This window comes from Terrapene carolina, unplaced genomic scaffold, assembly GCF_002925995.2.
Source record: "Terrapene carolina triunguis isolate 2854851 unplaced genomic scaffold, T_m_triunguis-2.0 Scaffold230, whole genome shotgun sequence".
NCBI lineage: Eukaryota > Metazoa > Chordata > Testudines > Emydidae > Terrapene > Terrapene triunguis.
In genome coordinates this window covers 794057-814846 of record NW_020664581.1, presented here as the reverse complement: position 1 = coordinate 814846, position 20790 = coordinate 794057, and the positions used below count along the sequence as shown (strand labels likewise).

The window sequence follows — 20790 nt, the reverse complement described above, 5'->3', positions numbered from 1 at the left end:
GACACCCCTGACAGCTGTGGGGACGTTAATACCATGTATAAAGGGCACTGCACTGTTTTATCAAGTGGTTCACCACAGTCCATGGTGCTAGATCCTAGTCTCTAGCTTCTGTCAACTCGGATGGATCCTGGGACTTTAGTTCTACTTATAGTAGGCACCAAACCCGGCTGGTTGACTAGAGTTAATAGTGCCAGGTCCGGGCATTGAGTTGGGTCAACCTGGAGGGATCTAGGGACCTTGATGCCATATTGAATGTGCTGGGACTTTGGTGCCAGATTAGGTTGACCCAGACAAATTCAGGGACCTTGGTGCCATGTTGACTGTGCCAGACTTTGACACTGGGTTCTGTCAGCTGGAGAAGATTGGGGACCTGGATGTTGTTTAAGTTGGGCACAAGCCATTTTTGCTGGCAGACCTCCAAAATTGGACTTGCACCTTACCAGATTTACACAACTGGGCCTGAGCAGCCTCCCAGGAGCAGAGGTGAGTAAGGCAGCTTGCCCACTTCTGCAGGTCAATCTCCAAAGTTGATGCTGGATGTGTATACGTGATGTCCCATGGTACCATCTCTAGAGGATTACTTGCCACAGCAAAATCAAACCTTCTCAGTCAGTGAGTTAAAGACATGCTGACATCTTAAGCAAATATTACAGTTACAGGTTTCAGAGTAGCAGCCGTGTTAGTCTGTAACTGTAATAAGAACAGGAGTACTTGTGGCACCTTAGAGACTAACAAATTTATTAGAGCATAAGCTTTCGTGGGCTACAACCCACTCACTGATATTTACACACTTTGGATGGCTGCAGATTTATGTTTCCTCTACAACTCCCACCTGTTCATGCTCTCTGTATGTGTGTATATATATCTCCTCAATGTTTCACTCTATATGCATCCGAAGAAGTGGGTTGTAGCCCACGAAAGCTTACATCAGAGTTTCGTGATGAAGAATGGGCAATGACAGAAGCACAGGACTCCGATACTCATCACTTCATTTGGAGCGAGATGTCTGTAGGATATCTACAAACTGCCGGGGTTATCTAAAGAGATGGGGTAATAGCTTTTATTGGAGCAAAAAGAACGAGGAGTACTTGTGGCACCTTAGAGACTAACAAATGTATTTATTGGAGCAGTATCTGCTGGTGAGAGAGAAGCTTTGGAGCCACACAGAGCAATTCTTCAGGGCCCACTTCATCAGATGCATAGAATGGAACATATAATAAGAAGATATATATATACTGTGACAAAGTTCCTCCTCTACCTTGGTGGGTCCTGCGCTTATTGGCGGATTTTCTCGCCTCACAGATTCACCATGTGGGTCGGGAAACAGCCCAGAGACCTTCCCCTCTGGTATAAGCCACAGTCCAGGTCAATTCCTCCTGTGTCTGATCAGGGGTTGGGAGGTTTGGGGGGGAACCAGGCCCACCCTCTACTCTGGGTTCCAGTCCAGGGCCCTGTGGACTGCAGCTGTCTATAGTGCCTCCTGGTACAGCTGCACGACAGCTACAACTCCCTGGGCTACTTCCCCATGGCCTCCTCCAAACACCTTCTTTATCCTCACCACAGGACCTTTCTCCTGGTGTCTGATAACGCTTGTACTCCTCAGTCTTCCAGCAATATGTCTTCTTGCTCCTAGCTCCTCGCATGCACACCACAAACTGAAGTGAGGTCCTTTTTAAACTCAGGTGCCCTGATTAGCTAGCCTGACCTAAGTGATTCTAGCAGTTTCTTAATTGGCTCCAGGTGTCTTAAGTATCCTGCCTGTCTTAATTGGTTCTAGCAGGTTCCTGATTCCTCTAGTGCAGCCCCTGCTCTGGTCACTCAGGGAACAGAAAACTACTCATCCAGTGACCAGTATATTTGCCCTCTACCAGACTCCTGTACCCCACTGGTCTGGGTCTGTCACACTACATACAGAGAATATGAAAAAGTGGAAGTAGCCATACCAAGTGTAAGAGGCTAATTAATTAAGATGAGCTATTATAGCAGGTGGCCCATTTTAGACAGTTGACAAGAAGGTGTGAGGATACTTCACATGGCGAAATAGATTCAATATGTGTAATGACCCAGCCACTACCAGTCTCTATTCAAACCCAAGTTAATGGTATCTAGTTTGCATATTAATTCAAGCTCAGCAGTTTCTCCCCTTAGACACTCCAGTCTATCTTGCCACCCAGGCAAACTGGACTATGTGATAGCTGGTCATGTTCTCCAAAAATTCACAAATATTCCAGTCCCAAGAGACCAGTCACTCACCAATGTCAATTTGCATCCAAAGACAATACTGGTATTCAATTCTATAGTGAACTAACTAAAGGTTTATTTGCTAAGAAAAAGGAAAGAAAATTATTGAGAGGTTACAGCAGGTAAAATACATGTACATGTGAGTCGCAATCTATAATTCCAAATGGTGGCAGACATGTAGTAATCTGCCAGTTTCCCAAAAGTCTCTCAGAGCTATCCAGACTAACTCTGGGGATCTCCATCTTCTCATTCAGTTATTCTGCTCTGTCAGAATCCAAACAGTTCAGAGACTGGAGAGGTGTTAATGGGCCACTCTACCTTGAATGGCCCCTTACAATATGTGCTAATCACTTATGCTAAACAACCTGTTCCCTCTTGCATTTAGCTATGAGGCTCAGAATACCTTTCCAAGACTTGAAGAAGAGCTCTGTGTACTCAAAAACTTGTCTCTCTCACCAACAGAAGTTGGTCCAATAAAAGACATTATTGTGACGGTCTGTATTACTATGTTCACACATTTTACAAAACTATAATAGATTTTGTTCAAAGTATACCTTGTGAGGTATCATTTGAAAAATGAATAATCTGCTGATTATTATTGTCCTGGTAAAATATGTGTGGCAACATTGAAAAGTTGTAAAATTCTACTGTATAACATTACTGAGGCATGTTCCAAGTTTAGAAAAGCAGGCACAAACCAGCTCCTCAAAGACAAAAGGCAAACTGACGCCTCAGCCCGATTTCAACAAAATCAAATAGACTATTATCACCAGGTTATGCCGCCATTCTTTGGCAGGAAAAAGAGTGTGAGCAAGGAATTTACATTTTGGCAAAGAAACAGATGGAGGTTCCCATCCTCCCAGACCTCTGTCTCCTGGACCCCAGATGGAGATGATTTTTGAAGAAAAGGAGAGCTATAAGAAAGGGGGACAGATGCCCCAAGATCTCTCTCCCTTCATCGCTACTCACGGCATCGACAACACTTGAAGGAGAAAGGAAGCATCACTGGACTAGGGAGGGATCCTGGCTGAAAGGACTTCAGCCAGTCAGATTGGTACAGCATGTGGTGAGAGAAACTTTTGCTTTGTAATTACTTAGCTTGTTAAGTTTGCATTGGATGCATTTTACCTTTTATTTCTTGGTAACCAATTCTAACTTTTATGCCTCATTACTTGTAATCACTTAAAATCTGTCTTTCTGTAGTTAATAAACTTGTTTTATTGTTTTATCTAACCAGTGTGTTTGGATTGAAGTGTTTGGGAAACTCCATTTGGGATAAATTGAATTTGTGCACATCATTTTCTATTAATGAAATGACGGACTTTCTATGAGCTTGTGTTATCCAAGGGTGTGCTGGGCAGTACAAGATGTACATTTCTGGGAAAACCCTGGGACTGGGAGTTTGCTGGTGCTGCCCTGCAGTGTAATTCAAGAGTGGCTGGTTGGCTATAGCACTCATACAGTATAGCTGGGAGTGATTTACATGCTGGAGGCTGTGTGTGAGCAGACCAGAGATGGTTGCTCTCACAGCGAAGCAGTGTAAAAGGCACCCCAAGTTGGAGAACTGAGGGGACACAGTTGTCCAGCAGTCCAGACTGTACCCTGGGGAATGTCACAATTACCTCACCCACCTTGTCTCTAATATCCTGGGATCAAGACGGCTACAACTAGACTACATACAACAGTGGGTTACCTAGGGCAGTTTCTCACCCTGTGGGTGGAATCTTCAAGTGGGTCTTACCTCACTGACAGAGAACAAAATTCTGCAAAATCGCCAGGTCACTAGAACACAGCAGGAGGGAAGAGAGGTCAGGACAGGAGCATCTCATTCCCTTCCCCTCCTCCTGCTGCTGCTGCTTCCCCACCTCTGCTTTGTCCCCTACTTCCTACAAACTCCAGCAATGGGAAGATCTCTCTTTCCCCACTTCTCCAGCCCAGACAGTGCTCAACTCTGGGGCAGAGGAAGAGCTGTTCTAGAGGCTGTGGTGCCCACACTGCAGTCTCTGGATGCAGTACCTTTGTGGAGCGGAATGCCTTGTAGGTTAGGTTAGGGAGATGAGATGGGGGAAGAGGGGGAGAAAAATATCCCCAACACACCAGCCACCAACCCTCACAAGCACTATACCCCTCATCTTTTCCATCACCCACTCTACAATGCCCCCCGCCATTGTTTCTTCTCGTGACCCAAATCACACAATCCTGTGCAAAAGGGTCGTGGCATGATCTGGAGTCATTTCACGGGTGACAGAGCTAAAGAGGCTGAGACTCACTGCTCTTTGAAAAGCCATCAGCATACGTCTTGCCTACAATGGCCTAATCTGCATATGCAATCATAGTAATTGCACATGCACATTACCTATTGGACTGGAAACATTGTGTGTGAACTGTTTGCTTAATTTGTTTAAAAATCAGATTCTCGTGCTTGATAAAAATCATTTTATGTGCCATTGAAATGCAGCCACCTTGAAGTAGAACATAACAGTCTTCAGACAACCTATAGCATCTGTACACAGCACTTTGGAAAAGGAAGTGAGGAAGCCAGTTTCTAAATGGCAACTGCAGGGGGAATTTGGGGAGGCAGACTGTATCTACCCAAGTTGGAGTTAATATCCCCTGCCCTTGGGAAAGATATCAGGAGATCTTTGATAATCAGGACCATGGTTTTCGGTCTTTTCTGAATGAGAATATGTGATTGAATGTGTGTAAGCAAGTGCGTGAAAGGAGGGCTACAAGTTCAACAATAAAAAGAAGAAGAATGCAGCATTTACCGTGTGTGCATGTGCGCTGCCTCCCCCAGTCGCTCCAGGGACTGAACCAGTTCCAGAATAAGGAAGATGGGGCTAGAGTTTGTTCCAGTAATCCCCATCCTCATGTAAACCAGTGATCTGAATGAGCTCTCCCGTGCCATCTATTGATTAACTGGAGCACAAGACCCCAGGAGCAGACTGTAATTGCCTAGACACACCTACTTTGCGTAGGTGATCAACAGACATCTCTGCTTTGCCAAAGTGATCAATTTTGACCGTTTTGGGTTAAAACTAACTTCAGTATTGGATGCAGAGCTAGCGAACTGTTGTTATCCTTACTGTATGACTAAAGTGCAGCAGAACTGTACTCAGTATGTCCTAATTGAGGGTGGTCACCCTAATTGTAACGTCACTCACTAAGGGTGTGTGGGTGAGAGAGCGCGCAAGATGCTGCCAAATACAAATAAAAGTGTGGGGAGGGGGAGACTCCACTGAAATTATCTATGTGCCATGTGACCCTTCTTCTCCAGTGTTTAAAGACAGAGCTGGTTAGACTCAACTGAGAGTCCTTGTGTCTTCTCAAGGATGACCAGAGCTGCGATCACTAGTAAGCTGGGCTAGGGGGCTAAGCCTTAGACCTGGTGTGGGTGAGGTTCCCCACTAGCCAAGGAAATCACTGAGAGCTGAAATCACAAAGGGCTGGGCCAGGTGGTGGAACCTCAGAAAACAGCAACATAGCTAAAAGGGCAGCGGCAGCGATAAGCAGCTGCAGCGGGCGGCGAGTGATGAGCAGCAACAGACGCAGAGGTAATGCTCCAGCCCCACCCCCTCGGGGGCAGGAAGTGAACCCCCCTGAATGCAGCCCCGGACTCTGGGACTTCGCTGACCTCAGACAACAAACTGAGTGTGGTACAGTGAGTGAAAGGGGGAGGGGCACATTAAAGGGGCATTCATCTATTGGACTTTCACACCACAAGATGGGAAACTTAAGGCAAAGGACACTGCCAGAGATACGGTAGGGTGGGTGTTTATAGAGCCCTTCAAATCCACGGATATCCGCTTTATATCTGCAGATATCTGCATCGGCGGACCATTTTTGCGGATCGCGGATCAGATGTGGATACAAATTTTGTATCTAGAGCCCTCCAAATCCATGGATATCCGCTTTATATCCACAGATTATTTCTGAGTCTCACCGAACAGATGCAGATACACACAGGTGTAATAATAATAGGATGGAGTAATAATAATAGGATGAGATTTAATAGTGAGAAGTGTAAGGTGATGCATTTAGGGATGACTAACAAGAATTTTAGTTATAAGCTGGGGACGCATCGGTTAGAAGTGACGGAGGAGGAGAAGGACCTCGGAGTCCTGGTTGATCGCAGGATGACTATGAGCCGGCAATGTGACGCGGCTGTTAAAAAAGCTAATGCGATCTTGGGATGCATTAGGCGAGGTATTTCTAGTAGGGGCAAGGAGGTGCTGCTTCCGTTATACAAGGCGCTGGTGAGACCTCATTTGGAGTACTGTGTGCAGTTCTGGTCTCCCATGTTTAAAAAGGATGAATACAAACTGGAACAGGTACAGAGAAGGGCCACTAGGATGATCCGAGGAATGGAAAACCTTTCCTATGAAAGGAGACTCGAGGAGCTCGGTTTGTTTAGCCTAACCAAAAGAAGGCTGAGGGGGGATATGATTGCTCTCTTTAAATACATCAAAGGGATAAATACCAGGGAGGGAGAGGAATTATTTTAGCTCAGTACTAATGTGGACACGAGAACGAATGGATATAAACTGGCCGTGGGGAAGTTTAGGCTTGAAATTAGACGAAGGTTTCTAACCGTCAGAGGGGTGAAATTTTGGAACAGCCTTCCGAGGGAAACGGTGGGGGCGAAAGACCTCTCTGGCTTCAAGATTAGGCTAGATAAGTTTATGGAGGGAATGGTTTAATGGGATAACGTGATTTTAGTCAATTAGGTAATAAAGTGCCATCGCTGGTAAAATGTGGGTCTGGCTAGAGAATCTTGCCTGTATGCTCGGGGTTCTACTGATCGCCATATTTGGGGTCGGGAAGGAATTTTCCTCCAGGGTAGATTGGCAGAGGCCCTGGAGGTTTTTCGCCTTCCTCCGCAGCATTGGGCAGGGGTCGCAAGCTGGAGGATTCTCTGCGACTTGAAGTCTTTAAATCACGATCTGGAGACTTCAACAGCTGAGCTAAGGGAAAGTGGGTGGGTCAGCTTTTGTGGCCTGCATCATGCGGGAGGTCAGACTAGATGACCATAATGGTCCCTTCTGACCTTTAAGTCTATGAGTCTATGAGGTGTTTACTTACTGTTTGCATCTAGGTGTTTACTTACTGTTTGCATCATTTTGAATTATTGTTTTTGTTAATACGGTGTTCCTTCTCCTCTTAGTACAAGTTTTCTCTTGTTCTATACAGAGTCAGTGCTTGCCAGTGGGGAAGTATTGCCTCATAGAGGTGCCATGGGCTGGTGTTTAGTTTTCCCAGGTTTCTGGATTGTGGCTCAAGTTGGCTTAGTTTGTAATGTTAAGAGGAACTCCGAGATATTGAACCAGGCTCTTGTGGCTGCCGACTCCACATGGCAGAAGGGTTACACCCGCATGTGACTAGAAAATGGTCGACACAGACTCCCCTTCTTCGCTGGGCACACACCTATGCTTTATCTACTAATACTCTTTCCCAGTGCTCTCTAAAACAAGACTGCCCCGAGGCACTTCTCCGTCATCAACAAAGGGGGGATGGCCTCACACTCTCCTACCTGGAACGCTGTCTGGCTGTTGTAGTTCCGAATCTCTTTGCTTGCACCACGGAACAGGAGGACCCGGGCACAACTCTCCTAGGAGAAGAAAACCAGAGAAGAAAGAAGGAAATTATTAGCACTGATATGAGGGAAGAGGTGACCTTGGTTCATTCAGGCGTAGAGAGCTCCCTATTGCAAGGGAGAGAAATAAGGTAATAATGTCAGAATTCACTTTTACAGCCTTAGATCAAGTCTCTCTAATTCCACCTCTCCTGACCCCATCACGGCTTCAGGGGAACTGCCCTCCTGCCCACCCACAACCCAGTCAAGCTCCATTCCTCCAAATACTCGCTTAGCATTCAGGGGCACAGCGGCTGGAAGTGTTCCCATCATACACTGTGCCTTGGGGGGTGCTGTTCCCCATAATCTGGACATGTTCCATCCCTTTCTACCTCTTTGGGGGGTGCTGTGCTTCTGTCAAAACACAGCAAAGTTTAGGTGATATTGTGGTGTTGAAGCCAATGTTCTTCCATCCCTCCCATAAAGGCTTACGTTCCCTGGGGACAGACCCCTGGACAGACCAGTCTCCCAGCTGTGGAGTTAATGCAGCTGCCACCCCACAAGCTATAAATCATCTGTAATGTATCACTGTCTGTTTAATAAGAAATAAACACAGCATATCATTTCTTGTGCCTGGGGTCTTTCAGCCACCTAAACAGAGGAAACTGAAAACTCCATTTACAAAAAAAGGAACAGAATCTTGGGGAAACCCAATTCTAAACCTACACAGCCCAGAAGAACAACCAGGGGAGGCTGGTCCTGATGGAGCGGCTTTGCTGCTCCCTCTAGGGAGTTCCCCCACCAGGCCCGTGTGCGGTCAGCGCTGGGATCACATTCATGTTCTCCCCAAAGCAGCTGGGACAGCAAGAGGAACGGGTGACACACACTGTGTAGGCAGGAAGGCAAGACAGCATTGCGACAATCTTCCCTGATAAGCTTTGTGCTCTCTTAGCAGCAGCAGGCTCTCTGGCCACATGCTGCAAGTCTTGTTCTCTCCAGCTGAGGAAAGGGCATTGTTCAGGTCAGATGAGACAGAGACATACGGTGGATGTTATCAGCATACTGTCCATAATTAACTAGATTTTCAGTTTTCAAAGGGGTAGCAGTGTTAGTCTGCATCAGTAAAAACAACAAGGTTTTCAGTGTCAAGCGATGACTTCTTGAGTAAAGGCTGCACTATTGCTTCCTTCAGGGCAATGTGTAGCCTGCTCTCTCTAATCTCCACAAGCCAGGGGCCCATCACTTTCCCACCGGCCTTCACCAGCCAGCAGGGGCATGGATCCAGAGCACAAGCTGTGGGATGAAGTTCTCCCAACACTTCCAGTTCCTCAGTGAGCATCACAGCTGGGACTCTAGCAGAGAAGACAAGGCTCTTGTTCCCTGAAGACCCTGCTCTGCCACCCCAGAAGCTGACAGCCCATCCCTAATCTGATCAGTTCTGTCCCCAAAACAAAAAGTAATTTCCTCACACAGGGAGAGACTCAGACCAGCTACCGAACTGAGACAGTCCAGAGTTACCAGAGTATCTTGTACGACATACTGGCACAATGTAAGAGTTTAAAAAAATCTTTATGCTGTAACTGATTGACATGAGACTTCCACCACTAGTGCTCTGACCATGTTCCCACTCACTTCATTTACTGAAGATCATCCATAAGCCAGGGTGACCTTTGAGAATAAAGCCAGCAAAGAGGGTGCCTAGGGCCACCTTATCAATGGTAGAGGAAAAAGAGTATTACAGTGTCCTACCAAAACACTGAAGGAATGGTCTGTCAGTGGAACAAGATTCTCCTAAGCTGTCTGGAACTTTTCTGGTTCCAATGATCTCCAAGGATGGAGGCCCCCTTTCTCAGTAGGAGAGATGAGCCCCAATCTCAAAGCGGAGGAGTACATGATCAGTCCATGGCACAGGTTAAGGTCTGGTTGCCTCCAATCCCAATTCAAAACTAGGTCCAACGTGTGGCTAGCTGTCTGGGTCAGACCAGTAAATACCTTGGATGTGCCTATGGTCATCATGGTGGCCAGGACATCTGGATGTGCAGTAGAAGATTCATCTTCATTCAGACTGAAGGGATCACTCAAACTCTGCGTTCCCATTGCCATTGTAATGAGGAATTCAGACTGCTGATGAAATGATTTGGCAATGCAGCAGAGCAAGCAGTGCCCAGTCCCATCTTAATCCCACGTCAAGATCCACATACTGCCTGGACACCCTGCCAGACCCAATTTTAGACAGGGAGATTTTCTGCACTGTAGGCTAGATACATTCCGCACAGCCACACCTCCTCCCTGCTGATTTCCTCTGGGTTCATGAGGTACCTGACACCTGTGCCAGGACCGGCCCCGCCACGCCCTCCATCCAGATTGTGGCCATGCACAGGAAGCCAGGGGTGTTATCTTTTATTAAACTACAGACAGCTGATGTTTTATTTTCCCCTGACTAAGCATTAATCATCATGAACCAAAGGCCAGCAGCCTTGTCTCCCAACAACGCCCCCTCTTGAGAAGGTGAAACCAAAGGGGAAAAATTAAACATCCTGCTCCTGGTTTACACAGTCTCCTTACCTATTTATTACCATGTACCTCCTTTCTAACTACCACAGGGACTGAGGAATGCAACCGCCTGCAACCAGACCCCATCCTGGGTCTCCACATTCCCAGCGTATAGCAGCATTGTTCCATCTTCTCAGTCACTTAGCCTTAACCCACCAAAGGGACATAGCTGCTGTGGTTGAGTACCCAAAGAGTGACCCCCCCCAGGGCTCGCTGCAAGAGACATCTTAAACTAAAATCCCCTTCCTAACCTAGCACCCATTCACTAGCCAGCCACTGTGTCTCCCAGCTAAGACCCTCTCGTGGCCTATAATGCCATCCGTCTCAAAACAAACATTCCCCATATTACTCCAAGCATTGTGTCCTGCCCCTCCCTAGAACCGCACTGCCATGACAGCCAAAGGGAGAGGCACACAGCACAAGCACTGACTTCCATGGTCTTTGCACCCTACCCCACCAGTCTCACTCTCACAGAAACAGCAGAGGGAAGAATTCAAGACCGTCCCTACCCTTAACCCCAAGGGCCTCTCTCACTCATGGATTCACACCCTTTTATCTCCTCCTCTCAATTTTTAAGACTCACTCTCAGAAAGAAAGAAGACAGCACACAAATTGACGACACCTCCTGGCCTCTCACAGCACACACTGTCCCCGCATCTAATCCCACATCACCTACATCAGGCCTCCTCACCACATAGACTACCACAGGTACCACACCAGGGGATTCGCACTTAAATAATTTCCCACCCTGCTGGCCTCTGGCTCCGGCAGGAGAAACGCCTGAAATATAACATATTACTTGTCCCCCACTTGGGCCCCTCTAAATAAATGATGGATTGTTAACGCCATTTAAAAGACAAAACAACAAAGAAACCATCACTCAGGAGGCCTGAAGCTGTGTGTGCTTGGCCTGGCTGTGAAGAGTCCCCCAAAAGTCGTTGCTGCTGGTGGTGCAGGGGCGGTGCCAGGCCACAATGCAGACACTGCCTCCTCCTGGCAGGGTCCCTGTGTCCCAGCATGCATCATTCCACCACAACCTGCCATGGTGCCTCAGCGAGAACCTCTGAGATTGCTCAGAGGACATCAGGCTCTTCCCCCAGGGAGGTCTCTCGGTATGTGAATATCTGAAAGAAGCTGCCATGTAAGGAAGGCAACTCGGGCCTAGTCTCCTGCCTCTGGCTCCCTCTAGCCATACACTCAGCCTGCCAATGAAGACTGCAGACACCCCGTAATATAAAACAGCGCTGAAGGGCAGGAAACAACTGCCAAACAACCTCCTCTCGGATGCCAACAGAAATTATCAATGGAAAGACCCTATTTCCGACTGATCCCTGCAAACCCCCATATTGCAGGACTGTTCCCTGCATTGTTAGTGGGCTCAACCCCCTTCCTTTGGGGGCTATCCTACATTCAAGCAGGTCTCACTGGCAGGAGCTTTTTCCTGATATCCACCCTTAAATTTACCCTTTCTTAATTTCAGCCATTTACTCCAAGCTACCCCCCTTGTAACAAAGTCAAAGATACCTCCCTCACTGATAGGTTTCAGAGTAGCAGCCGTGTTAGTCTGTATCCGCAAAAAGAACAGGAGTACTTGTGGCACCTTAGAGACTAACAAATTTATTAGAGCATAAGCTTTCGTGGGCTACAACCCACTCACTGATATTTACACACTTTGGATGGCTGCAGATTTATGTTTCCTCTACTGCTGTCAAGGGATTAAAAATAATTAATCACAATTAATCGCACTGTTAAACAATAATAGAATACCATTTATTTAAATATTTTGGATGTTTTCTACATTTTCAAATATATTTATTGCAATTATAACACAGAATACAAAGTGTACAGTGCTCACTTTATATTTATTTTTGATTACAAGTATTTGCACTGTAAAAAAACCAAATAGTATTTTTCAATTCACCTAATACACGTATTGTAGTGCAATCTCTTTATCATTGTAGCGGGCTGGTTACCCCACTCCTGCCTGGAAGGGCTTAAAACAGCCCTGGCAGAAGGCTGCAGCTCTAAAAGCTGGGCTGAGTGGGGAAGTAGCCACAGCTGGCCTGAATAAAAAGGCTGGGAGCCAGGAGCTCAGGGCAGAGTCTCTCTCTGCCTTTAGAGAGAGAAGGGCCTGGCTGCAGGGACCTGAGCAGAGTACCTGAGTGGAGCAGGGCTGGAGAAAGGCTGAGGAGCTGGGGAGCTCCAGCCTGGAAAGCCCCAGGCTGTGGCCTAGCATAAGGCCAACAGGTACTGGGGGTTGCAGAGGGCAGCCCAGGGCTAGGCCAAGGCAGCAGGTCCAACCCCCCCTTGCCAGTGATGAGTGGCATATACTGCAGTCTGCCCCAGGGAGCGGGGGCTAGTTGGTGACTGGCAGTGGCCTAGTACTGAGGCAAGGTGGGGATAGTGGGTGGGGGTTCCCCAGGGAGGGGAGACCCAGATCTGTGGGGTACTGCCAGGGGGCAGCACCCAGAGCAAAGGGCACCAGGGTCCTGGAAGGGACATGGGGCCAGAGGACAGGCAGACCACTGGCCTGCAGAGGGCGCTCCAGGATGCTGGAAGAGCTAATTCCCAGAGACGACCAGCAGGAGGCGCTGCAGGGGTGAGTCCGCTCCTCCACAATCATGAAAATTGAACTTACAAATGTAGAATTATGTACAAAAAAACTGATCAGTCCAACTTCTTGTTCAGCCAATCGCTCAGACAAACAGGTTTGTTTACATTGCAGGAGATAGCTGCCCACGTCTTGTTTACAAGCTCACCTGAAAGCGAGAACAGGCATTCTCGTGGCACTGTTGTAGCCAGCGTCACAAGATATTTACATGCCAGATGCGCTAAAGATTCATATGTCCCTTCATGCTTCAACCGCCATTCCCGGGGACATGCGTCCATGCTGACAATGGGTTCTGCTCAATAATAATCCAAAGCAGTGGGACCGATGCATGTCCATTTTCATTAACTGAGTCAGATGCCACCAGCAGAAGGTTGATTTTAGTTTTTTGGTGGTTCGGGTTCTGTAGTTTCCACATCTGAGTGTTGCTCTTTTAAGACTTCTGAAAGCATGCTCCACACCTCGTCCTTCTCAGATTTTGGAAGGCACCTCAGATTCTTAAACCTTGGGTCGAGTGCTATAGCTAGCTTTAGAAATCTCACATTGGTACCGTCTTTACATTTTGTGAAATCTGCAGTGAAAGTGTTCTTAAAATGTACTGGGTCATCATCCGAGACTGCTATAATATGAAATATATAGCAGAATACAGGTAAAACAGAGCAGGGGACATACAATTCTCCCTCAAGGAGTTCAGTCACAAATTTAATTAACACATTTTTTTTAACAAGCATCATCAGCATGGAAGTATGTCCTCTGGAATGGTGGCCGAAGCATGAAGGGGCATACGACTGTTTAGCATATCTGGCACATAAATACCTTGCAATGACAGCTACAAAAGTGCCATCCAAATGCCTGTTCTCACTTTCTGGTGACATTGTAAATAAGAAGAGGGCAGCATTATCTCCTGTAAATGTAAACAAACGTGTCTGTCTTAGCGATTGGCTGAACAAGAAGCAGGACTGAGTGGACTTTTTTTTGTTTTTGAATGCAATTATCTAACAAAAAAAATCTACATTTGTAAGTTGCACTTTCACAATGAAGAGATTGCACTACAGTACTTGTATGAAGTGAATTGAAAAATACTATTTCTTTTGTTTATCATTTTTACAGTGCAAATATTTGTAGTAAAAAAATCATATACGCTTTGATTTCAGTTACAACACAGAATACAATATATATGAAAATGTAGATAAACTTCCAAAATATTTAATAAATTTCAATTGGTATTCTATTGTTTAACAGTGCGATTAAAACTGTGATTAATTGCATTTAATTTTTTTTAATCACGATTAAGTTTTTTGAGTTAATCGCGTGAGTTAACTGCGATTAATCGACAGCCCTAGTTTCCTCACAACCTTTTGACAAACTAAAAGATTGAAACTCTGTATCATCTCTCCAGAGAATGAAGTCCCTCCAATCCTCCAAGCAGTTCACTTGCTATTCTATAGATTTTCTTTAGTTTATTGTATCTTTCTGGTACTGAGGGCCTCTAAACTGAATATAATATTCCAGATGTGGTGACACCAGAGCTATTTAGAAAGGAACTATCCCTTCCTGCTTTATGATGGAGGCCTCTACTCCTGCCGCTCTTTCACCATTCGTTTGGCATACCAGGGGTTTAACTATGAGCAGGTAAGGAAAAAGTCAGACAGAGTATCAGGAAACATTCCTTGGCAATGGTCTGTATTAGACAGTGGAATCATCTCCCCAAGGGAAGGGCTGGGAGATCTATCCCTTGAGGAATTTCAAATTAGACTGGACAACGTGTACAAACGGGTCAATCCTGCATTGGCCAAGGACAGAGAACTAAATTGGACCCAACAGCTCGTTTCCAGCTCTAGGTTTAGGAGTAACAGCAAGAGGATATATCCAAGCCTATGTAGTCTCTATCCCCATGTCCCCTCCCTGTTGGTCTGTGTGCCCCCTGCCCTGGTGACTACAGAGGTGTATCCCCTGTTCTGATGCCATGTGCCTCATGCCTCTCTCCTCACCTGATTATATAGAGCGCAAATATGGAGCGCCGTGTTTCCTGAGGCATTCTGTGAAGTCATGTCGGCTCCATAGAAGAGAAGATGCTCCAGGTGCTGCACATGGCCATAGCGACATGCCTACTCAAAAAGAAACAGAGAAACAATGAAACAGAGAAAAAGAGAGAGACGATAAGGAAGAACAAGAAAGTTTTGGACCCATTCACACAGATTTGAAAGTAATTTGGAAATGGCTTGTGAATACAGCCACATGGCAGGGTACAGAACATGCCAGGCCAAGCAAATCATAGCTATTCTGTTCTAAAACACCTTTCAGACTTTAACAAATGCCTTTCACCCTGCAGCGAAAGTCAGATCCATCCTCCTGTGGTCTTATCTTCACTAAACAATTACATCACAGAATCACAGAATCGAAGGAACCTTGAGATGTCATCTAGTCCAGTCCCTTGCATGTCACGGCAGGACTATTATCTAGACCATCCCTGACAGGTGTTTGTCTAATCTGCTTTTAAAAACTTCCAATGATGGAGATTCCACAACCTCTCTAGGCAACTTATTCCTAATGTCCAACCTAAACTGCCTTGCTACAATTTAAGCCCATTGCTTCTTGTCCTATTCTCAGAGGTTAACAAGAACAATTTTTTCCCCTCCTCCTTGTAACAACCTTTTATGTACTTGAAAACTGTTATGTTCCCCCATCAGTCTTCTCTTCTCCAGACTAAACAAACCCAATTCCTTCAAAAGTCACGTTTTCTAGACATTTAATCATTTTTGTTGCTCTTCTCTGGACTTTTTCCAACATGTTTACCTCTTTCCTGAAATATGGCACCCAGAACTGGACACTATACTCCATCTGAGGCCTAATCAGTGTGCAGCAGAGCAGAAGACTTACTTCTCATGTCTTGCTTACAAGACACGAGAAGTACACCTCTACCCCGATATAACGCTGTCCTTGGGAGCCAAAAAATCTTACCGCGTTATAGGTGAAACTGCATTATATTGCACTTGCTTTGATCCACCGGAGCGTGCAGCCCTGCCCCCAGGAGCGCTGCCTTACCACATTATATCCGAATTTGTGTTATATCGGGTCGCGTTATATGGGGGTAGAGGTGTAATTGGTCAATACAGAGATGTATAGAGAACGTACATCGAGGTAGAACATGTCCTTGAGGCGTCATGTTAACTAACACAAAACTGACCACAACTTTGTAGCCAGTGCGGTCAATGTTGCATCAGCTGCTCCTGGGTAAACCCCATCTATTCTAACAGTGTAATTTCCTAGGGAAGACAAGCCCTAAGATACAGAAGGGGAAGGACGACGACAGGAAGCCAGAATCTCTAGGTTACTGAGTAGTTTCTCCCTTCTAACTCTGGTCATTATAGTGATTCCAGACTTAGTGTCAGGGGCAACTGCAAAGAGCTGCAATGAAGACCACAGGATGGAGGCATCTCTGTATTGACTAATGCAGTAAAAAGCATCTTGTTTCTCATGCTAGCGACTGGTGTCCTGGCTGTCAGAAATGCCTGGGTATGGGGAGAACTCTCCTTTGGGGAAAACCCAAACCACTAACAACAGAAAAGCATTTATTGTGGGGGTGCCTAAACCATAACCTATTTTAAGAATACATTCACATGGACAACCATAAAATACAAGGCTCTAATCTAAGTGGCTTCCATGATGCCACTCTTCTAGACTCACCTGGTGGATTTCTTGCCAGCCATTCTCATCTACACAGCCCACCTTGGCATAGTCATGAAGCAGAAGCTCGCAGCAGTATGGGTCCCCTCCAACCATGGCACTGTGGTACAAAGGAGTTAATCCTCGGCTGTCCTTGTAATCCGGGGAGGCACCCAGGTCTAAGAGTGTCTGCAGGAAGAGTGAAAGATTCACTGGGGATTTCTCTGGGGTCTGAATGTTATCAAGATCAAGAACAACACAGTACAAAACCTGCAGGGGACGGGAGGGGATAGATGTCTCTAGCCCTAGCAGAGTGCAGGGCTCACTCCATCCCAGAGCTCACTTAACCAGCTTACAATTAGTTATAAACAGCTGTGCACTATGTGTTCCAGAGAGGTCTGAAGACAACATCCTGGCTGCAGAGAGCTTAGGTTCTACCCAGACCATACACAAAGGAGGGGAAGGGGGATTGCAGGAAAGCAGGGTAACTTAAGGAGAGGGCAGCATACATCTTGGGAGTAGTAGGAAAGTGGAAGGGACAGCAGTGCCCCAGATCTCCCCTTCCCAATCTGACCCCTTCAGGGCCAGGTGGCCCTGCCAGCACATCTCACCTTCCCCAGGACTCACCATCAGGGCAATGTGGTTCCGGCACCGGATAGCCTTATGAAGAGCTGTCATTCCCTCCCGAGTCCTGAAATCCAGATGGGCTCCTCCATTCTTCAGCGCTTTGATCACCTCGGCACTGTGCTCCAGCTGGGCTGCCATCGTCAGAGGGCATTCTGAAGCACCCACCCACCCAGGAAAGAGAAGAGGAACGTCTGAGAAACATAATGAAATACCTTTCTCCTCAGTTCCCTCTAGCTGACCACAGGTGTCTCCTGGGCAGTTCGGTAGAAGTACCCCATGCCCATTCTTTCACCCCAATGGTATCTAGTAGTTGGTCGCATCACTTTCCCTTTTAATGAGCTGTCTCCCTTCGAGTTCAGTCATATTCCCTGATCCCAGCTCTGCATGACGCTATATATCCCCTTCTTCTCCAGGGAGATAGCAAAGGGACACTTCACCTCCTCTCCCAGCCCAGCTGCACACAGCAGCAGCTGCACTGTTTCAAGATCCCTTGCCAGTAGGAAGCTGAACTAGGAGCTGACTTAAAACTCATCATCAGTTTCTGGACCCAAACACCCACATTTTGGTGAGCCTGGGAGTCCTGAGCAGCAGAAAGGGGAAGAGAAGGGCTGGAAGTGGGAGGGTGAAGCAGGAGTGAGGAGCAGTTACAGGGTTGGCTGGAATGTTGCAGGATGGGGGATACCTACCGCATCCATTATAGCAAAAGGGATAACATAGGATATAGGGAGGAAATAGATTCTCTCTCTTATGGTTTTAAGACACTTAACACAGTGTGCATAGGGGTATTCGTTTTTTTGTGATGAAGTCTCAGCTATATACCAGTGGGAACTGGTGCATGGGAGCGACCACATCAAAAAGGCCAAATCAGAACATGACAATCAGCATCCACAGATACCAGATAATGTTTTCACCATACTCATAGATTCCAAGATCTGTTGTATTAATGTAGATGGAATATATGGGCCCAAAGAGAAAAAGGTGTTAACAACCCTGTTACTACCCAAAGTTCGAGGTTTAGCATATAGAAACTTCAGCCTGCTTAGTACCATGGCAAGCACAACTTTAAACATCTTTTTTAAACTTTTTATTAAAGATACAGAAAAAGAAGGAAAAACATTAAAACATATGAAATGTAAAGTTATTAAATAAGGCTTTTGTTTTAACAACATCTTTTGTTCCCACTGGCTGGGCGAAGTGTTTAAAAGGAACACACACACACACACCCCGAATCTGACAGTCATTCAGGTGATGTTGGTAGTCCATCGCTGACAATGATGATGATATTGTCTCAGTTCTCATCTATGGCTACGCATATGACTCTGAAGTCCGAACCTGATGCACAGAGTTGGCCGCACTGAAGGCATGGGAAGTCTATATCTATGATATTTGATGATGCAGTTCTGTGGCGCCTTTCACGTGCAGCGTAGAGATGATTTCCTCGATCCTGCTCAAACCTGTGGCATGCTGATCTGGTCAGAGACCGTCAAGTGAATCCTGTTCTGAGCCATTTGCTACAGTTCTTTAAGATTGATGCCAGCCCACTGTATGCCAGCTCTTCAGGTTATCTTTGAAGCGCTTATACTGATGACGCTTCTTTCTTTTGCCCTTCCTCAGCTCCCCATACAAGATCTGTTTTGGGAGATGGTGGTCTTCTATTCTGATAACCTGTTCGGTCCACCTAAGTTGTGCTCTCAGTAGCATTTCCTCAATTCTGGTTGTGTTTGCTCTTTCAAGGATCTTAATATTGATCACTCTATCCTGCCAGCAAATGGTCATTATTGAGCGGAGGAAATTGCACAAGCTGTTTAATGCGCTGTCTATAAAGAGTCCATGTCTCAGATCCATACAGAGAGATGTTAGAACCACTGCACTGTAGATCTTCAATTTGGTGGAGAGACGAATGTTGTGTTGGCTAGGGACTTTTGTTCGGAGTCGGCCAAGGGCCTGGCTGGCTTTACTAATTCTTGAGGAAATTTCCTTATCAAGGGAATCATCACTCAAGATGGTGCTGTCCAAATACTTGAACTGATCCACATTTTTCAGCTGTGTGCCTTGGATGAAGATGGCTGGTACTGGGGCATTGGAATGAGATGCTGGTTGTAAAAAGACCTGTGTCTTTCCAAGAGTGATAGTGAGGCCAAACAGCGGGGATGCTTCAGATGGTATTAAAGATGGTAATAACCATCTTCCTTGGGGAAAAGAGAAGAATTAGTTGAGATTCATAGATTCATAGACTCTAGGACTGGAAGGGACCTTGAGAGGTCATTGAGTCCAGTCCCCTGCCCTCAGATGGGCTGGAGCTGCTGTCACTGCCATTGTTAAAGGCCAATCCCATTTCCTAAAGACAGAACAAGACAAAAACACACAAAAGGGGAGAGAAATGAACAGCAAAGATAGAAAACACAGTTTCTGTCTCTGGCATTGACTCTCACTCACAACAACCTCACTGCTGGAGAAACTCAGGCCAAGCACATGATCCTATCAGCCACTCCAAGACCCGGCAAACTTTTCCCACTATCAGGCTGTTTAGGGCACTGCATCTGGCTGCCTCTTTCTTGTTACAGGCTTACTGCAGTGTTGCAAACTATACAGAAGGCAAAAGGGGAGGAATAGGAAAAAGAAAAATAAGGTGGGGAAAGAAAACACACAATAATGTGCGGGGGAGGCAAAGTGGGGAAGGAAGAGAAGACAAAGTCATGTTTGGGATTCAATCAAAGTCAGTGAAGGTGGCAATGGGTCTGGCCAGGTCTGATCAGGACATCTCAGGATAAGGAGGACAAAGGCCCAACAATGTAACAGTAGATCCCAGGGCCCCAGGAGACTGTGGGGGTGGCAGCCATGAAGCTCACTCCTTCCTGTTCTCCCAACTTTTAGTTAGCCAGAGTTGCAATTGTTTCTCTTCTTGATTTTGATTTACTCCAAAGTCTTTTCTCTTAGGACTCCGAAGGGAGTGATGGGAAGAATAGCCCATCCCCTCATTATTTTGTTCACCAATTAGATCTAATTTCTGATACACCAATTTTGGTTCATTAATTTTCAGTCACACACTTTTCTTGTTTACCAGGCATCACCTTAACACAGTCCTTTAGTTATTTCAGTAAGCCTTTTTCGTTTGTACTAATTCATTTTTTTCTGTCTCCTTTTTACACTTTTTCCCCATCAACATTTGTTGTTCTAGAGTATTGTGACATTTTGTGAACTTTCACTCACTGTTTACAGTTGAGATTACAGTTGTGATAATTGGGCCTACAAATTTACCCTAACAGCACCAGTTAGTTAATCTTTTATTTTTTAAGTATTTCTTTGCATAAGTTTTTACGTGTTGGAGTATTTTCACTTATGAAGTGTTATGTGCATAAAACTATATGTACTGAGCTATTTCCAGCCCATAAAGGTTTATGGGCATCTTCTTCTTCCCGTATCCTTGTCACAAACTAGATGTTTTACCAGAACTATGCACAAGCGATGGCTCTTTCCATTGCTGCAGCGAGGTTCTCCTTCATACAGGTCTCCCCAAAGAGTC

General features: G+C 46.0%; 1 protein-coding gene across 1 annotated transcript in view; it reads right to left on the bottom strand.

Moving 5' to 3' along the window:
- Nucleotides 1-20790, bottom strand: part of LOC113407598 (SH3 and multiple ankyrin repeat domains protein 3-like) — a 153289-nt gene that overhangs the window by 54435 nt on the left and 78064 nt on the right. The window contains exons 6-9 of the mRNA XM_026656391.1: nucleotides 17268-17419; nucleotides 16662-16829; nucleotides 14966-15082; nucleotides 7772-7849 (exon numbers count right to left, since the gene is read on the bottom strand). Coding sequence (XP_026512176.1) covers nucleotides 7772-7849; nucleotides 14966-15082; nucleotides 16662-16829; nucleotides 17268-17419 — 515 coding nt within the window. The remainder of the gene's footprint in view (nucleotides 1-7771; nucleotides 7850-14965; nucleotides 15083-16661; nucleotides 16830-17267; nucleotides 17420-20790) is intronic.